Consider the following 19,996-nt stretch of genomic DNA (forward strand, 5'->3'; position numbering starts at 1 on the left):
GCAGCCTCCTTTGAATAGAGGTAGAAACTTTATTGAAATTAATCTTTACGAATTCAGGCCACAAACTTCAGGGGATGATAACTCATTGATTGATTTGAGTATCTTGAAGTGCTAACCCTGGAGAGAAGATAAATTGGGATTGCCTAAGGACAAGTCAATACAGACTGAATGTAATCCAGAGTGCTTTCCTATTAGAGGAAATAAATTACCTTCTCTAAAGAGTTAAAGTTGAATTTCTCCAGCCTTTTTTTGCTGAAGTTCAGAGATTCAACATGAATATTTAATTTAAAAGCAAATGAGAATTAAGTGTGCTAACATTGAATTAATAAAATAGTTGAGTAGCATGCAACAGTGAGCAAATGTTCTCATGAAAAAATACGAAAATCAAAACTGCAACATTACAGTTACCTAATGCATCATATTGTTTAGAATTGGATATAGGAATGTTGTCTTGATCCTAATAAAATAAAGCAGAAATTCTGAGCATTGTAGGGCTGAATATTAGCACTATGAACAACAAAAACAACTTCTTGCTCTGATATTTAGCTATTGGGTTATGTATTGAAACCTTTAGAGCTGGTTTATGCTAATAACCCGGCAGCAAAGCAAAAAAAATTGTCCAGAAATATCCGGTTTATAACTAAAGTAAATTAAAGGGCATGTGCACATTCACTGAGGGATCTGAACGCCCAGTCTTTTATTTTGAAGGCAAGAGATTAAAGTTCCCTTTCCTTAACCAGCATCACTGCTTTGAAAAGATAGCAAAGAAATGGCAAAAAATAAGAAAAAAGAGTCTTAATCCTAGTATAGCAACGTGGCTCGTGTGCATTTCCCCTCTACTGCCGAAGCAATACAGCTCTTTTATATTTGCTTTAAAGAAGATCCAGGTTTGGGCACCTCTCCCCTGATATTTTTAATTCAGCATTTAAACAGTTGCATTAGTATGCACAGCACTTTCCACCTATGCAAGGAGAGACGTTTTTGCCTCAAAGAACTCATGATCTAAATTAAATCACAATATTGAAAAAAGGACTAAAAAAGCTACCTGGAAACAACACCGAGTCTTAAGCTAGCTACAAAGCTTTCTCCCTTCCCCTTTCCATTGATGGCAGGATTTATGAGAAGGCAAGATACAGAGAGCGATCGCCTGCGCTAAGCAAACAAAAAAGACCGAAGACAAAGATTACGAGGTTCCTCAGCACAGTACCTGTGCAAGGCCATTCCGGACTCAGAATTAGCAAACGGATAGAGATAGCCATGCTAGAAAAGCTGGAAAGACACAGCATTTAAGAAGTTATAGATTTGGTTGATACCGCACAATGGCTACAGTGTTTGAAGTGGATGAGGAAAAAGGCAAATACAAAGATAAAAAAGGAGCTAAGATGATCCTTTTCACAAGTCCACTTCAGGCCACAGGGGGATAAACGTGTCGTGCTCCAGGTGACATTAAGAAAGAGAGGATGGCAATTTGAACCCGGTTATGTACTGGAAAACCCGTACAATTCTGCAAACGAAGAGGGAGCACGTGCAGGAACTCTAACGCATGCGCAGGGACGTGGCTTTGGAATCGGTGCCCCAGCTGAGCCTCACTGACTTTGTGTAGATATTCAACAGGCATTCCGCGGGTAGCGATCCATCTATTCAGCAGAACCCATAGAGTCAGTAGGGCCCAATACCAAACACAAACTATCTTTATACTGCCCGTTTTCCTCGGAGCAACAAAGCCTTGCCCCCAAACGCAGCTTGGAGCACCTCCAACCGCAGACGATGAGTATAGTGGAGTAAAACCACGACCCCTTCTCTTTGCCGTGGAGCAGAGAGTCCTTTGGACGGGAGAGTCCTTCTGCGCGGGGCTCCCAGCCGACTCCTGCCGCCGAGCTGCTCCCTCGCCACACAAAGGAGAACGCTTTCAACGGTAAATACGCGCTCGCATTAATAAATTCTGCAGTTAGTTAACTTTGCGTAGCAGAAATTAACAGATATTTAAGAGCTCTGCCTATGGAATTACCTCAATCTGGCTCATAGCGGAGAAGTTTATTTTAAATAAAAGCCAGCTTTGTAATCAAACCTCCCCCCAGATTCCAATAAATAGGCCCAAGGAGAAAAGGTGGAAAAACGAAGCCTTTCCACAACAAAGTGGGAGAACAAAAGAAAAGCCTTTGGTCCACTGAAAAGGGGTTTTATTCTGTATTTTACTTTGTAAAACAGTTATTTGAAGAAACTACATATTGCCCTTAGAGGAACAGTTTTGTTAGCAGAAGTGGCATTTATATTCAAATTTGAGGAAACCCAGGGCCTAGCGGCCTTTCGCTGGCTGGGAAGCTCTCCCTGTATTTTCTTCAATAAAAACACCCTCTTTTTTATTCATTTTCGACTCCGTTGCACTCCCCATCCCCAGAAAGCCCCGGCCGAGGGCGGGGGGGGGAGCGGTGTACCGGCAGCCCGGCGGACATTACATGACTGACTCCTGGCGCACCCGACGGGTACTGCACCGCCGGCGAAGGACGAGCCGGTGCCGACACCGCGACCCCGAGAAGCCCCCACGCCGAGACAAGGAGAAACACCCGCTCCGGCCGCGGCGGCCCGACCTCCCTCCGCCCGCTGTGAGAGGCCTCCGCCGGCCCCGCCGCCACACACCGCCCACCGCGCCCGGCCTCACCCCTCCGGGCCTCCCCGCCGCCCCAACCAATCGACCGCCGAGCGACTCACCCCGCCGCTCGCTCTGCCCGCTCCCTCGGGACGCTAATCGAGGTGTCGGTGGATCGTCTCGCTTGGCTTGGCGACGGGCGGGGCGCGCGCCCGTCGCGCGGGTGCGCCGTGCCGGGGAGGGGACGGCGGCCGTCGCCATTTTGCAGGAAGAGGTGAGAGGTGCCGGCGGGGTGGTGGTTTGGTTGCCCTCGGTGTTTCTTTCTCTCCTCCCGTCGTCGGCAGCTTCGGCCGCGGGCTGCCGGGCCTGTAACGAGCGGGCAGCGCGGCGGTGGTTTGCGGGGCCGTTGTCGGGGAAGCGGGGGGCGGCCGTGAGGGGCGGGGAGGAGGCGAGGCCGCTGCGGGGCGGGAGGTGAGGGGGAAGCCCCGGTCCGGCCGGTGTCTCGGAGGCCAGTGCGTTCGCTTTTCTTCCAGAGGCCTGTCGGCGAGAGGCAGCCCGCTGTTTGCAATGGCCAATGTGAGTAACCGAGGATTAAGTCGGATCCGTTTGGTTTTGTTTATTTTTTGATGTCGTGAGTTAAGATGAAGTGCTCGGATTCACCAGGCAGCTTTCAGACCGAAGAATAAAACACCCTTTATTGATCTAGTGTTGCCACGGTGGCATGAATAATGTATTGATTTCGACGGTGTTTTTTCCGCTCGGGTAATGCTACATTTGTAAATATTTGCGTAAGTGAGCGCAGTCAACACGTCTGTAATTAACGCTAACGTCTCCACGTTAAGTGATCCTGATTATAAGGAAAAATGCTCTTTTCTTGTAGTTATGTGTCAGCTATAATTGTTTACATCTGCTTTATCTATAACGTTGTCATTATGCAAAAACAAATTTTAGTAGCGCTTTTACATAATAGAAGAAAAAAGCATTCAGGTGGAATCCTCAGGCTTTTGCTGTTGTTACAGGAACCTTTTAAATCTAGCGGTGGTTTAGAACTAGACAGCTTAAAGTCTTAATCATGAATTCTCAATTTAAGTCATAAAATCAAACATGCCTTTATGTATTTGAGTCTTCATAATGTTGATAGAACTTATTAGACATTATATGTTTACGCAGAGGGGGTATGTAAAAAAACTGGTGCATACCGGCTTAGGTCCTGATACACTGAATAGTCTTTATCTTAAACATACAAACAGTAGTAGCATTATCTCACTTTTTCTGAAGTAACCTTGTTGCATACATGTTTAGTGGCAAACACATGCATAAAATTTTACAGAATCAAGAATACAGCACTTAAGGAAAATGCCTTTATGTCAGTTTCTCAAAAGAATTTCTTTCCCTCACCTGGAAAATAAAGTTTTATGAAAGCACACATGCTATGGCAGGTGGGATTTGTATTTTCCTTAATGCACACTTTTGTGCAACTGTATTCAAGAGTATTAGTAGCTTTGTGCTGGAGTTAAGTAGTCTTTAATATTATTTTTTTTTAAATTACACTTCCAACTCTCTGTTTTGAGTGTATGAGTTATTTTTCTGTTATGTCTGTGTAAATGCATCATAAGAGTTTTCAATCTATTTTTAAAGTATAAAAAAATAGATCAGATGTTTCAGTTTAATCACATCACCTGGCAAAAACAACACAACAAAAGAAACCAGTAATAGTCGCTCTTATTACTACATAAGATAATATCATTTGGCCTCAGAGTTAATCTTCATTGTGAGGAACTACTAGATCTTTAGAGCCCTGTTGTTGAGACCATTTGCACACTCAGGGAGATAGCGTTGCATCATTTTCTGTTTGCTGTGTGGCTGAATCAGCTTCCGATAGAATCATCTTCAGCAGTTGCAAGTTAGGTTGACAGGAAAACTCTGTGGTGGGAAGCAGATTTTCTGGTGTATTCCAAGACTGTGGAATTCATAAAGGTTTTATGGCTTGCTGGCATTTTGCCTGCGGTACTGATCTGTTTGCAACAATGCTTGTTTATAAATAAGTGACTGTACCCAGTTTGTGAATCTGAATGACACTGGCTGCACTAACTTAAGTTTTGCACGTGTTAAATGTTTATGGATTTTGATAACAAAAGAAAGAACCCGTAATTACCATACCTACCTGTTTTGATATGCTTATCTCCCTGTATAGTTCAGAGCTGTTGGTATGTGTAATTTGCTGGCAGAGAAGTGCGTGTAAGCGCATATGTATGTGTGCTTCTAGATAACAGCTACAAGATGTATCTATAGTTATATTATCTTGTGTCTCTCTCCAGTATTTTATGAAGTAGGAATATAGGCTCTCTAACATTTGGGCTAGCCTTCAAGACAAATGTCTGGGATATCAGCATTTACTTAATTAACAATATTTCTAGGTATTTCTGATAATCAATCCCATGATTGAAGTGTGACAATCATGGAAACAATGACATGAATGGAAATAATCATGGAAACAATCCCCATCTATAACATAGTTTAGGTTGTGGGATTTCAGTGGTGCCATTCAAACTTTTTAAGAGTTCTTTCCTCACATGAGAAGGCCTTTCAATAAGAGTTTTTGAGGCTTTTTCTTTGCTTAGAATACTATTACTAGTAGAATAGAAAAGTAATAATAAAATACTCTTAAAGCTTGATTTTACAGAAACACAGTTCATCATAATTAAAACTGTAAACTAATTATCGCATGAGGGTTTCTCTTGTGATCCACAAAACTGTACTTAAACTAGTATTTTTGCTAGCAGTATGTAACACTTATTTTGATTTTTGTCTTCTCAGGTGCTCTGTACCAGAGCAAGATTGGTCACCTACCTACCAGGGTTTTATTCCTTAGTCAAAAGAGTTGCAAATCCCAAGGCTTTTTCTACAGCAGGGTCCTCTGGCTCAGATGAGCCTCATGTTGCTGCTACACCTCCTGATTTATGTAAGAAAAAAAAGCAATTTCTTTTTCTTTGCATTCGTGTGCTATCGGAACTTTGCACCCCATATAAATTTGGGAATTCTCAAGTGTGCTTTTTATGTCAGGGCCCTTACTTTTACTTGTGCGTTGTGGTTACTCTAGTTATATGTGATTGTGATCAAATACAGATATTTGTATGGGAGAGGGTTTTTCTTCTTTTTGGTTTTTTTTTTTTTTTCTTTCTTTTTAGATGTGATGACTAAAGCAAGGCCTTGACTTTTGCAGGTCCGAGAACTGTATGGCCAGATGAAGTAATGGGTCCATTTGGCCCTCAGGACCAGAGATTCCAGTTGCCTGGTAATATTGGTTTTGACTGTCACCTAAATGGCACTGCTTCTCAGAAGAAAAGCCAAGTTTCAAAAAGTCTGCCTGATATATTAGCAGAGCCTTCAGCAAGTGAAAGGCATGAATTTGTCATGGCACAATACATAAACGAATTTCAGGTAAGAACAGGCTTCATCTCTGTGAAACTGGTATTTCCTGTCTAAGAGAAACATAACTAATCTGTCTTCCTCTTGAAGAAAGATATTGTTGATTTTCTAGATGGTTTTGAAAGATGAACTTCAATTGGGGAGAGCGAGATATTACATAGAACCTACCTGAAGTTTTTTCTTTTAGGAGAAGGAAATATTTCAGGGTGTGGTTTTTTTGACTAAGCGTTGTTTAGTGAAATAGCATTTTATTAGTGACTTAATTATATTGATATGGGAAAAGAAAACTTCAATTTCAAGACTTGCTGTTTACTGAGTCTTTCCTCGCCTTTTATCAAATGGAATTGGTGGTTTCTTCAGTATTTCATTTAATGGATCTGAAGTTACATAGTTTGGACAGTGTTTGGATCTGCCTGCTTAGTTCTGACAGCCATTGAATTCATACAGGAGAAGCAGATCAACATACCTCAAGCCTCACAATGAGACTGCATTTTGGCAATGGCAGAGCTTGCAACGAGTCAGATGCATTATTAACAAGCAGCTTGATAATTACTAGTGTGATTGCAGCATTTTGACAGAAGTTTAGTGCTACTAGCTGCTGACTCAGCTTTCCAGGCTCTCTGAGTTTGTGACATGCTCAGACATCGGAAGTCAGCTAGCAAATCTCCATTGTAAAAATGCTGTATAGCGTTTTTTTGTAAATGTGGCATTGTATTCTAAAGTGTTCAGAAAACGTAAGCTTCTGGTGAGCTCCCCAGGTTCAGTTTTCAGCTTGTGTGGATCATACTTTCTGTTAAAAGCCCAACAGAAAATTCTAGTCTTCTGTTTGTTTCGTGCAAACCAGGTGCACTGAATGCATGTTCACTTTCCATCAAGATTCCTTGTACAATAAAATGCCTGGGGCAGCTGTTGTTGTCTGAAATGGAAGGGAGAAACTGGAAAGAGCAGAGGCAGGTTTTGCAACTGGTATTCAGAAAGCAGTCAACAAGAGTCAGTGCTGCTTCATACTGGTGGTGTTTAGGAATCCATGAACGACATTTAGCTAATAAAAATGCTAAACTACTCATCTTAGGAGAGGACCAGATTTTGAATGATGGGATCAGCTGAATACAGAAACCTGCCATAGGTTGCTGCAGTAAGCAGGAGAAAAACTCGGTGCTGCTGGAGCTCAGGCTCCAGTCCTCAAACCAGTCAGAGGAATGGCAAACTTCTCTGACCTCTTTGTACCTGAGATTGATGCATTAGTTTAATCGGAGCAGAGTAAATGGGCCTAGCAGCCTATCAATATGAGAAAGCGGTATTGATCTTTGGAAAATGGTCATAGTCTCTTGATGATAGCATGCCTACTAAGCGTACGCGCTATGAAGTGGTGTTTAACTGGATAGAATGGGAGTAGTAGGCAAAAAATCACAATGAACCTCTGTTCGTAGTAATAGAAGCATCTTAGGAAGAGAAGGGGTTTACCACCATAACTGCATGGTTTGTCAGGCTTAAAGTACCAACTGATCTGTCCAAATTACTGCAGTCATAATGTGAGATACATATAGAAACATATGTATTGAAACTGCAGTTAATGTCTATTGTTAGTCTGTTTTTGTGTTTATTTTTTTGATGGGTTAGTTGGGGTTTTTTTGCTATTCTTGAATGCTAACTTCTAGAACAAAAATATTACCCACGCTGTTTTTAATGTAATAGTTTTCTCTAGGGAGAACTTTTGCATAAAGACAGGTGTTAGGTAGGACCTAATTATGATGTTAAGTAGTACATTTCAGTCTTAGAGAAACTTACTGAAATTCCTTGTAAATTATGGCATAGTTAGAGCTAGAAAAACTGTATTAAGGCATGCTACACCTATTACATAATAATTGGTATCCCAAAGGAGGCAGCTGTTGTTACTACCTTCTTAAGGACTTTTTAAGCTTAAATGCTATATATCTAACTTACAGGTGCCCTGTTTATAACATAACCACAAGAATCTGGGGGATCTGGGGGGTTGGTTTGTTGTTGGTTTGTTGTTTGGTTTGGGTTTTTTTTTAGAAACTGTAGAACTAAAAAGCTGTAAAGAATAGAAATAGTATTACTGGGAAACTTCCGCTTCTCGAGCTACAACAGCTAAAGCTGAAAATACTGGTAGTTCAGAGCTCTAGAACTGTTGTGTAACTTTAAAGTAAAGTTTTATTCTGGCTTGGGTCATGTGCTTATGTCTGAAATCTGTCAATTGCTATTGTATTGAATACTTGAGGCCATTTTTTCAAGATTTTTTGTATTGGTTAAGGCTTTGAGGTAATATGGTTACAATAATACATAAAGCTTAACATTTCTGTATAGGTTTAAGCAATAGGTTGTACCTAATCTGTTCTGTTTCTACTATTTGAAAAACAAATTTTAAGTCTTACTGCAAATGATATTTCTCTGAAACTGCTTGGGCGTATCGGTGGACATTTTGTCACAAAAACATAGTCTGGTGTACAAAGTTCTTCCTGTTATATGTTAACAATTTTCATTTTTTCCTCAGGGTGCTGATGTTCCGCAGAAACAGCAAATCAATAGCGCTGAAACTTACTTTGAAAATGCAAAGGTAGAATGTGCAGTACAAGCTTGTCCTGAACTGCTACGAAAAGGTATTTTTTCACTTCTTTTGATAGCTAAGAAATTATAACCTTTAAAAATGTGAAAATATGTAAGTAGACGCTCTGATGTAACCGATGCCACAGAATGTGTAATAGAAAAGGGTAATCCAGAGTTAATATTTTACAAAAGAAAAATACATGCTATAAAATGAAAACTGAAACTTTGCTGTTGACAATACTTTGTCAGTGCCATTTAAATTGGAGATCAGCTGGGGTGGGGAGTAACTGCCGCCTGCTTCTTCAGTGTCAGGTAGATTCAGTGTCAGGTAGATTCTGGAGCTCAGTCACTATCCAAAAACCAGTTTGTGACAAAATCAAATCTTTTGCCACTGCTTCCCAGTAAAATAGCAAACTGGAATTATGAAAGTACTGAAAGCATTGCTTTTGTATCTTTCTTTAATTTGTTCAAGAACGAAATGATTGAAATTAAAATTGGAAAGTTTTATTCCAATTTTAAAGTCATATACTGAAAGAAAGAAGAGACTGGAGTCTGGATGAAATCTTAGTCTAGATGCTGAAGAGAACAGACTGCCGAGAGTAAGACAGATTGAACCTTTGGACCTTTAGTTTTGGAAAGTGCTTTTTCCTTCTACACTGAAAATAAGGGTCCACGAAGCCTAATTGTGACTTTGGTGCTTCACATGCATTCTTGTTTGTAGCCCAATAGATGACGTAGAGAGAGAGTCACGATGGCTTGGGCCTTCTCCTTCCCAGGGGAAGAACTGTCACAACTCATGCCTGCAGTACACTTCTCATACCGAGTCTGCTGTCATGTTCTAGGAAGAAGATCTGAGGCATTTCTACATTCTAGACTTTGAGGCATTTAATGTAAAAAAGTCAGTGTGTATCACGTAACGTGGCTTAGCCAGAAAATAAGGGTTTTCACACCTTATGTGTGTGGAGAACTGTGTGGTGTTCAATTCAAAATATTAAACTATTACTATATTTTGTGTATTGTCTTTGCAAAGAAGTGTACTTGTTTGCAGGTTCTGATATGTGCAGAGTAGTGGAGCTTTTATCATCTTGCAATTAAACAAGAGGTCTTGAAACAGCAAATTCCATTGCCTAGGTTGTTTTTAACAGGACCTTACCAAGGTGCATTAGTTTCCACAAAAGCAAGGCCAGCGTTTCAAACCAGCATGCTGTTTGCTGCATCTGACATGAAAAAACAAACATATATCTTGGATTTAAATGAAAGGAAGGCTCTGAAGTAGGGTCAATAGTTTGTCGAAAACTGAAAAATCGTAAGTAAAATGTAAGAGCAAGCCATAACATCCCAGTTTTGCTTTTTTTTTTCTTTTTAGACTTTGAGTCAATGTTTCCAGAAGTGAATGCCAATCGTTTAACGATATTAACTGTCACCCAGAAGACTAAAAATGATATGACTGTATGGAGTCAAGAAGTGGAGGATGAAAGAGAAATGCTGTTAGAAAATGTAAGTAGCTGGCAGTAGCACCAGCTATTTTTGTTTTCAGATGAATCTTCAGTGAACTATGCGTGTATTTTCGTCCATTTGTAGCTCTGGTAATGATATATCGTATTATTTTTTTAGAGCATTTTTGAGCTAATCCTGTGTTCTTTTACTGGTAAAATGGAGATAACGCTTCCAGCTTTGTAGCTTTTTTGACTACTCTACACGTGTCTCATAGAACTATTAAATTCTTTAGAGTGGGGTGAGTCAAAAGTACGCTAAAATGTTGTAAAATACTACAGTAAATTGTTAAAAACACTTGATTGTTGTCCTGTTGCAGGTAAAGGGCAGCAACTATTTTCTCACCTTATTTCAGCTTTAGTACAATGCATTTTGTAGAATTTTGCTTCTCTCTCTGTTTTTCTATGGTGTAACTAAGATTCCAGTACAGAGTCTGTCCATGAGTGTCCTTTTAAGAAGTGGTGGCTCTGAATTTTCCATTCTGATAACGGGTGTGGTTAATGCTTTTAACTTGGGTATCAGTTACATTTATTGTATCTTAACCATCCTCATGAACTTTGTCTTATTGTTCTGTTGCCACTAGAGGTCTCTCTGACAATCACTTTATTTCACAATCTTCAGATCGGTTTTTTTTTTGTGCATGTACTCCAGCAGGTGTCGGTGTTCCCCATCGCTAGCATTCTTTTCTTAGCACCTCAAAATACAATGTTTCTACGTATTATTTGTTAAAATCTTTCTAAAACTTATAAAAAGCACCCTGCGGGACTTTCATCTGTATAGCGAGGGTTGTATTAATTTGAAAATAATCTGGTAATGTCCTTGTCAATACTGTAAACTGCAAGTGTGGCCTGTGTAAAGCAGTGTAAGGGTTACCACAAAAAAAAAAAGCAGTCTGAAGGATCAACATAAAGATTACACACAAATTAAAATTCCCTTCATTTTAGTGTGTTCTTCTCTTTGAATTATTTCTGGTCTGTTGGTCTTTGGCCTTGTAATCTGGTCTAATTATATGTTAATTGGCATCTTTCTTCCTTGTGCACCTCCCTGTCAAGTCTAATATAGTCATTGTAGGGGTGTTAGGATGTTGGATGTAACCTCCTGGCCTAAAGGTTACTAACAGCAAATTCACAAGAAAATGGTCTGTTTGTTTGCTTCATAGATGGTTAGAAGTAACCTTAAAAATACTAATTTAATGTGAGAGGCTTGTGCTAAAGTAATGAGGGTTACTTACAGCCAAATCTAAGTGTTTACAGTAGTGAATTTCAAGTGTTTATTAGCCTCACTCTGAGTGGTTGCTGAGGGGTTGTTACAACACTGGATCAAAAGATGTACTGTATCAGAAATGTAATGCCTAAAATCCCGTCTTCAGATGGCTTACTTACATTGGTGACTTAATTTACAATTGAAGCATAGTTAATCATCAGAGCCATCGCATATCAAAATACAGAACAGATTACTGTAAAGGATAAACTCCCCATAATTTGAACCATTAGGGAACTGAAGGTGAGTAATTCTAATAACATTTCTATAAACTTGAAACCTTGAGCTCCTAAGGGCACTGAAGTATTAACTTATTCTGAAGTTAAAAATATTTTTTTACGAGACTAGGGAATTTCTTTCACATTTTGAGGAAGCTATATGAATTCTATTTGTGCTTTATTCTAGACCAGTGTATTCAGCTGTTCAGATTTTTGCACTTGGACATGTTTTTCTCAGAGTTCATGGATGGTTTTAGATCTATCACATACCTCGACTTTTGTGGGTGTTTTTTTTCGCTCACCTTTGGAGGTTTCTTCAGAAGTTTTCTACGGGGCCCTGCTGTCCCTCATAACATGGGTTCAAAACTGCTGGTCTAGGTGATTAAAAGTACATAACTGAGGTCTCCTGTTCTTGCCGATTTATCTGTGGAAAAAATGTGCTGTGTAATCTGTAGGTCATGTAATTATTTTGTGCCCTGTGTTGTGATGTCAGAATACAGGAGCACAGCTTTAAATCTACTTGGTTGAATTTTCTTCTATATCTGACAAACACATAACTGCAAGTCAACACCAAAGATTTTAAAAGACAAAAATAATAATGAAGAAAACCCCAACGTAGCTTATTAAATTAGCTGATGTGAAAAGTTTGCTGAAAAAAAAAAAGTATATTCTTTAAACTGTCTCTTCAGAGAAGGGAGGTTTTTGACACATTACAGAACAGGAAACTTCTTGGCATGTTACTTAATGGAAAATACTATTTTCAGGAACATCGAGTGGTGTAATTGAAATGTGACCTACAACTTTGTTAAATAGCGTGTGAGTTTGAAATCGTCCTTCATCCTGACCACCAGTTAATTACAACAAGAGAATTGGTGTAGGTTGATGTAAATGTCAAGTGCTTATGGAACTGTTTGTTGTCATGATGCGGAACTGAAATGTTCTTTAAAACCCTTTGTAGTGTAGGAAGAACTACATAATACTGTCCTGTTGGCTGAGATAAGACCTTACAGCAAAACTATGTTTTTCATATATTTATAAAAATACATATTTCATGCTACATTTAGTGTCAAATTTGTGGAGTTTAGGTGAGATCTGTAAACTCGTGGAAATAACACAGAAATACCTGCAGTAATGGTTGACTTCTTAAAGAGGATAACAGGTATGATTGCAATCTGCATGAATAATCAAAGCAATTACATTATTCCTTGTACGAGCTGTTAATCCATTACTGACTGGCACAAGGAACACTTTTAAATCTCATATGATTGAAGTAGCCTAATGTATGCCATTAATTCTAATCCTCTTAATATTATTAATATTTTATTGCAAGTATGCTGAATTTCTCATTTATTAGTAGAGGCCGAAAAAAATCTGTGCTTGTTCATTTTGGAATATTTTATGTGTGTTCTGATGTGTATGTAACAAAAATCCCATTTGATATCCTTCTTTCCCTTTATTTTCTGTTAAGTTCATTAATGGTGCCAAGGAAATTTGCTATGCGATTTGTTCCGAAGGCTATTGGGCTGACTTCATTGATCCATCCTCAGGACTGGCAGTAAGTTATGTGCTGTGTGGAATATGCAACGGACACTGCTGTGTTCTAACTAGCAGTGCTATTTGTGTTCTTCTTTAGGGGTTAAATCCAGCTTTTTCGTATTGCCCAAAAGCTGTTACCATAGGATAATTCCTTTCATAAATTAAGATGGGATAGTAACCCTGAGCCAGTTCCCATACTGTGTCAGCTGTCATTGCAGTTGGTATTTTGGAGAACATTGTTCAGTGATGAAGCTGAATTTTGGATAACTGTAGAAGTTTTGTGCCCCAGAGCTTTTTGTCAGTGGACAACAAGGCTGGTCATGCCCTCCCAAGGTAACCTGGTAGTCCTGACACCTATTCATACAGTTACACAGGGTTTGAAAAGGTCTCTTTGCACTCGTTAATGATATCTTTGTTATGCAGAAAAAATGAATAGCTTGTTCCTGTTAAACAGCATTGGCATTCATTATCAGATGATACCAGCTCTTTGGAGGAGTCTTAAAACTTGCAGGAGAGAATTGAGAAAGCTTCTATCAAAGCATGAACATATATGTATTTTTGTCTGAGAACTGTTAAAACCATATCATAGTTGAACGTAATCATGGCAAAGCTCAGTTTAGTGGGTTTTTATTTAAAAACACCGTGAAAGTCAGGGATTTATTGTGTCAGCAGAGGCAGCTACATTTAACAGAGTATGTTTATAAGGTGAACAGGCAGTTGAAGGTGTGTGTAGTGCTTAAAAGCTTCCCAGAAATTCCATGCATTTAAGGAATAGTTACGGATTGATGAAGGTAGGGTTCTGTCTTTGGGCTCCAATTCAGTAGCAACAGCCTTAATGATAACCTGTTCATCAGGAGTAGGCTTTTGGTCAGAAGCTTCCTCTGGAGGTAAAGCAACTGAAATGCCTGTTTCCAATTTGCACACATTTTTTGCTCTTCAAAGCATCTTTCTTTATAGGGGCCATATTGAAAAGGTACATCTTATTTTTGCTATTTCACAGAAGGATTCTATCCTTACTGCCTGTAGAAGTAACGGAGCCTTTCCAAAGCACTTGGGGTTTTTTATAGGTATGATTGATCAGACATTGAAACACACTGATACACCTTCAGCACTCTGTCAGTGGGGAAGGGAAATCTTAAAATATGGGGTACCAGAAGTGCTCTGCTTAGTTTTCTGTGTAAATTTCATGAATAAAACTGTACCTAAAATTGCCTCCAACAGATGTAACTAGTACTTCTGGGCTTAGGTTTGGTTTTAAAAAGGGGTAGTTCTGACATTTAAAGTGCTCTTGGAAATGTTCACATGAAAAATTCTCTCTTTTTTTTTTTTTCCCCCACCTAGTTTTTTGGACCTTACACAAACAACACTCTCTTTGAAACAGATGAACGCTACCGCCACTTGGGATTTTCCGTTGATGATCTTGGCTGCTGCAAAGTTATTCGTCATAACATCTGGGGTACTCATGTGGTTGTAGGAAGTATTTTCACTAATGCTGAACCTGACAGCCCTATCATGAGAAAACTAAGTGGAAACTAGCAGTCATCAGGGTTTCACAAGTTCTTACGACCTTTGCGTTCTTTTACTTGATGATTCTCTCTAAGCATTGTCAGGAAATGCCACACTTTAAAGTATTCTTAGGTAATAAAGTAGCTGTTATTTATTTTAGTCTTTGTGAATATGTGTTCACCACACGTGACTTAGAATATTAATTGACAACATTCAAACAGATGATACCTTAATGTGCCACATGAGTTTTAAGCTGTGAGTTTCCTTCGTCTTGAATGAGTTTAAACATACGTGTACATAGCTATCTGCATATCCTTTTTTAACATTATCTTACAAGCCACGCTTCTTAACCATTTTGTCTTTCAGTGTCTAACAAGTCTATGCTCTTGGTATTAAAAATCCTGATGCCACTGAAGTTTCTAGGAATTGTGCTACTTGAAATGTGGCAAAAAAAATCCAAACTGGAATTCCCAGAAAAAAATTGTTCTCCCAGAATATAGAACTTCATAAAAACTGCGGAAGTTAATGTCAGACTAATTGCTTGTTTGCTGTTCTAAAATGAGAACAATGAGATAAGCTTTCAGGGGTGCTCTACCTACAAGTGATACTTCAGTAGGGGAGTGCTCACTTGATTGCTACATCCACAGACTCAGTAAAAAGTCTTAAATTATTCTAGAATCAGTCATCTCATAATGTTTTTTGCCTTTATATTGCTTGGGATTTTATTTTCTCAGTGTTAGCTAAATATATTTAATTAGTTTATATACATAAATGTAATTTACAGTTGCTTTTGTAACTTTCTTAGGTCATTAAATACATTGTGGAAAAAAAAGATAATAGGACAATGCTTGGATATCATCATTGTTTTCCTGTACTTGGGTGCAATTTAGACTTGTCTCTGTGGAATTTTGAAATGCCTGTGCAAAGAGCAATTATGATCAATTATTGCAATTATGATCAATTATAAAAATATTTCAACAGGAAGGTTTCAGTAAACTAGTCAGTCTCTTCAGGTATCGTAAAAACAATCGGGTCAGTTGAAGTTACTGGTGGAAGAACAGTGAAGAAAATTCAGTGCACCTGAAACTGTGGAGCTCTGTTGGCAGCCTCGCTGCAGAGACCAAGTAACGAACTAGATTTTAATCTCATCGCAGTCAGTTATCGGGGCTGTTTGTTAATACACCACTGCTGTAGCTCTGCCAGTTCGTGTAACAATGGGAATCCTTCAGTCTTGATTCCGTCAAAATTTAGTGCAACTTTTGTCTGGAAAATGGCTGCACAAGATAATGATCTGTCTTCCTGTCAGATAGGTAGGGGTTTTAATCATTGTGTCTTTTGCCAATGTGAACTAACCAATGTGGATTTGAAACTTGTTCTACGTTTGTATACTACTCTGTTCCCTACTCAGGGTCTAAGCCAGTTATCACCAAAGTCTTTTTATTGGCTTCAATGGGTTTAGAACCAGATCCTTTACCAAGTGCCTGTACCTGTTCTTGTTAAGGATTGCTGCAAGCCCATAACTCTGCTGGATCACGGAGGTGGAAGTGAGGAGGACTTTCTGCTGAAGAAGTGAGTGCTGTCTACTCTCAAGTAGACAGAAATTACTAAGCCAGCAGCAATTCAGAGATTATCTTACTCCCCTACCATCGTCATCACTGTTGGCTCTAGGCTGCGCACATTCCAAGGTTGAAGTGTATGGCTGTTGAGGCAGGATTTGTTTATCACTTTGTTGTGGAATTTGTGCTTTATTTCCAGAGCCCAGGTCCTTGACCTCCTCTCTACTGTCCAAGAAAGCTGTATTACTTCAAAGTCTTTCATTGATTCCCCCCCCCCGCCCCCGATCAAGAGGATTAAAAAAGCTTGAGAAGCTGCACTGTGTCTTGTCTGTTTGCAAAATACAATTATTTTGCAGAACACAAATTAGCTCATTTGATAAAAGAGGCTTAGTGTCTCCCTGGACTATTCTCCACTGTTGTGGAGAACTTTGTTGGATAAGTATTAGAAAAATAAATTCTGTGAATGGTTCACATATATTTTAACTACATTGAAGACTCTTGATGCTATCTTTTCTTTAGGTGACTGTGCTGTTCTTGCCTTTCTATTTTTTATAAGGGGTGGGGGCTGTCAGACAGCTATGCAATTTAAGCTTGGGATGCTAGTGTTTGAGTTCGCATCCATTACAGTTTCGGCCTGGAAAGGGCTTTTACAGTGGCTTTTCAAATGGCTTCAACCCAAGGCAAAAATCTCACTGAAGATAACGGTGAGTTTTGCCTTGACTCTGCTAATACTAATGTTCCATAACAGAATTTGAGGGGAAGTATAATTTCCCGATATTTTTCTAAGTAAGATTTTCTCATACATTTTTGATTCCAGTTCAATTTCCCTGACAGCAGAAGAGCTATACTGTGCCTTAATGAACTTGCTACTATGAAATAAAAGTTCTTGAATGCAGTGTGATTAACTGTACTTCTGATAATAAAAAACAAAACAACTTTCAGTGTTACACAGTTAATTCCTTTCTAGAGTAAAGAAACAAACACGTGAGAAGAGCTGTTGTATGTGAGATCACATATCTTTCCTTGAACAAGATTACTGTTCTGTGGGAAGTACTATTTTTCTTAATGTGGAGAGGCTATTTCTAAAGTTAGTTACTACCAAATATAACACAATTTATTGGTTTTGCAAGAAATTCCACAAAAACTTATGTGAAGTGGTGGTGGTGAGCATCACAAGAGCAGTGCTATCTTTGTGTAGTTGCATTTGCAAGCACGTTGGTATACATGGAGAATAGGCTCAAAATTATGCAAGTCTAGAAGTTGCTTATAGTAGTCAAAAGGCTAAAAAAAATGTTACGGGTGAATAGGTGCCCTAAGTTATGAGGAACTGAGCTAAATGTCTTTCCACAGAATTCCTAGTAAAGGAAAAAAATTACAGAGTTGTCTTTTTCTCTCTCCTAAAATATCTTCGTACTACTCTTACGTGATCTGTTACCCTGGTGAAGTTCTACACCACTATAGTCTCCTAAATAGCTGGTGGTGTCACTGCTAAGGACGGCAGGGGTGGCAGGATTTTAAGTTACAAAAATAAATTTGAAACCAGGCTTAAAAGTTTGGTAGGGATAAATTCACAGGATGAGGTGTTGAGGGAAAGGGGCAGTTTCTGCTTGCAGTAAGCGCAAAGCTTACGTGGGTTTCAGTGCCATGAATGTTCATATTCAAGCTGTGCTACAGTAAGAGCTAAGTGTAGGAGTTGTGTTGATTTCGTGGTTGAAAGGACAGAAGTACGGTGTTTTAACAGATTGAGGATTGTGTACGGAGGAATCTTCCAAATCCTCATCCACTTTGGTTCAGTTCAGTGAATTCATTGATTCGTTTAGGACACATCCTCATTTAACAGTAGAGGTTTTAGAACTTGGCTTTATATCAGTCACAAGTGGTGTTCCCCAGGGCTCAGTATTGGCGCCGGTTCTGTTTAATATCTTTATCGATGATCTGGGTGAGGGGATCGAGTGCACCCTCGGTAAATTTGCAGGTGACACCACGTTGGGTGGGAGTGTTGATGTGCTTGAGGGTAGGATGGATCTACAGAGGGATCCGGACAGGCTGGATCCACGGGCTGAGGCCAAGGGTATGAGGTTCAAGAAGACCCAAGTTCTGGGTCCTGCACCTGGGTTACAACATCCCCATGAACGCTACAGGCTTGGGGCAGAGTGGCTGGAGGGCTGCCCGGCGGAAAAGGAGCTGGGGGTGTTGGTCGACACTGAGTTAAAAATTAACACTATACAATCTGTCATGTGGAGGGAGTAAAAATACTGCTAGTGATGTAGAGCTGAAATATAATAGCAAAACAATTGTATGACTTGCCTCATGGGCCCGGTCTTTGTAAAGCCTCTTTTTTACTGAAAGTCGCTTCTTTTTTACTCGGCATCCTCGAAGTTGTCATTCAAACTAATGTTCCCTGTGCATGCCTTTAGAGAGAACAGGAAAAATAATCCAGGGAATCGAGCAGCCTCTCGTTTATAAGAGTATAAACAGTGAAGAACTCTATTCTCCTTCCGCCAGCAGCCACCTGGCTGGCAAAAAAGCTCTCAGACTAACCCAGAGGGTCGAAGGGATCTCTTGGGGCAGAGGCCCCTTGTCTCTGACTGCCAGCTTGGCTGCAGGCTCCTCGCCCTTTCTTGCTAATTGCGGTGTCATTCAACGAGAGATGCTCTGGTTCATAAACCCGCAGGAAAGCAGGGCTGTAACTCTAGACAGCTCGGGGCAGCTGAGGCAGGAAGGTGAGGCCGCAGGACATAAGCTACTTTGTCACGGTACCATACACAAAGCTTGGGCTGGCAGCTTGTCTTACTCCCAAAGCTTCTGCCCGGTCAGCCTAAACTAATGGCAGAAATCGAGATACAGAGTGGAAAACCACGTGAATTTGGAAGAACTCGGTGTACAGAGCCTGTGTTGATGGTGTTGCTCAAATAATTTGAAATAAGTACAGAGTGGCAATACAATTTGTGTCATCCAAGACATCAGAGCACAATTTCTCTGCTCTTTTTTTTTTTTCCCCCCGCTGCACCCTTAGCAGTAGAGCATCTCTCCCTGCGGTTTGCCTGCCGGACTGAAACGTGAACGCTGCTGATTCAAAACACGCCTGAAATTGATTTTCATGGCTGCATGGTCTAAAATGTCTGATAGATATAGATAAGGCAGTTATTATGTTGCGTTATGAGATAACACAGCGTATATATTTCTGAAATCACGTACTTTAGAAACGGGGTGACTTCTTAAACCACGGTGTTGCCACTTAAAAGCTGCCCATGTGGCCGTGTATGTTAAATTAATTCCTTCCCTTGCTCTTGAGCTAATGCTTAGTGGACACTGATAACAACCCTTGTATTTGATAGCGATGACAGCGATGCCGTGTTAGCATCGCAGCAGGGATGTGGAGGGCTGGCTGATGGAGGAGGATGAGCCGTGTCTACGTGAATTAACTGGCGAGTGGATAATCGAGGGCTGAAATACCTCGCTTGATCCAAAATGAAGCATTCCGTGTACGGATATTTTTTGCATAGTCATTCTTCCAGCAAAATAGGACAATTTCACACAAAATTTGCAAACATTTCTGGATTTTCCCCCCCCCCCCCCAGTTTTTCTTACACAAAGCCAAAATCCATACATAATTACCGATGTTCTCTCTGAATAGCTGTTTTTACCACATATGCATCAATATTTATTTTTTTACTTTACTATGCACACAAAAGTCATGGTCAGGAAAACACTCTGCTTTAAGTTTTCCTTTTAAACCACAGAATTTTAGGCTGGTTTGTCAGCACCCACTAGGAAATCCATAGAGATACCCCGAAGTTTGAAAAGTTGTGTGTTGGTAGCTTGCGTCTCCGTCGCTTTCA

At 39.9% G+C, this 19,996-nt stretch overlaps 1 protein-coding gene across 1 annotated transcript; it reads left to right on the top strand.

Annotated features, from left to right (window-relative positions):
* Positions 1–2,783: 2,783 nt before the first annotated feature.
* Positions 2,784–17,095, top strand: MMADHC (metabolism of cobalamin associated D). Its single transcript, XM_054208528.1, has 8 exons — positions 2,784–2,861; positions 3,121–3,163; positions 5,405–5,549; positions 5,811–6,028; positions 8,532–8,637; positions 9,951–10,081; positions 13,025–13,111; positions 14,434–17,095. Exons 2-8 carry the CDS (start codon positions 3,155–3,157, stop codon positions 14,626–14,628), a joined length of 891 nt encoding a protein of 296 aa, XP_054064503.1. The 5' UTR covers positions 2,784–2,861; positions 3,121–3,154; the 3' UTR covers positions 14,629–17,095.
* The last annotated feature ends 2,901 nt before the right edge of the window (positions 17,096–19,996 follow it).

Source organism: Rissa tridactyla, chromosome 7, assembly GCF_028500815.1.
Source record: "Rissa tridactyla isolate bRisTri1 chromosome 7, bRisTri1.patW.cur.20221130, whole genome shotgun sequence".
NCBI lineage: Eukaryota > Metazoa > Chordata > Aves > Charadriiformes > Laridae > Rissa > Rissa tridactyla.

Excerpts from the sequence above, each read along its gene's own strand:
- MMADHC (XM_054208528.1), top strand. Across the intron at positions 8,638-9,950 it reads TCCTGAACTGCTACGAAAAG|ACTTTGAGTCAATGTTTCCA; the intron begins GTATTTTTTCAC and ends TTTTCTTTTTAG. Across the intron at positions 10,082-13,024 it reads GAGAAATGCTGTTAGAAAAT|TTCATTAATGGTGCCAAGGA; the intron begins GTAAGTAGCTGG and ends TTTTCTGTTAAG.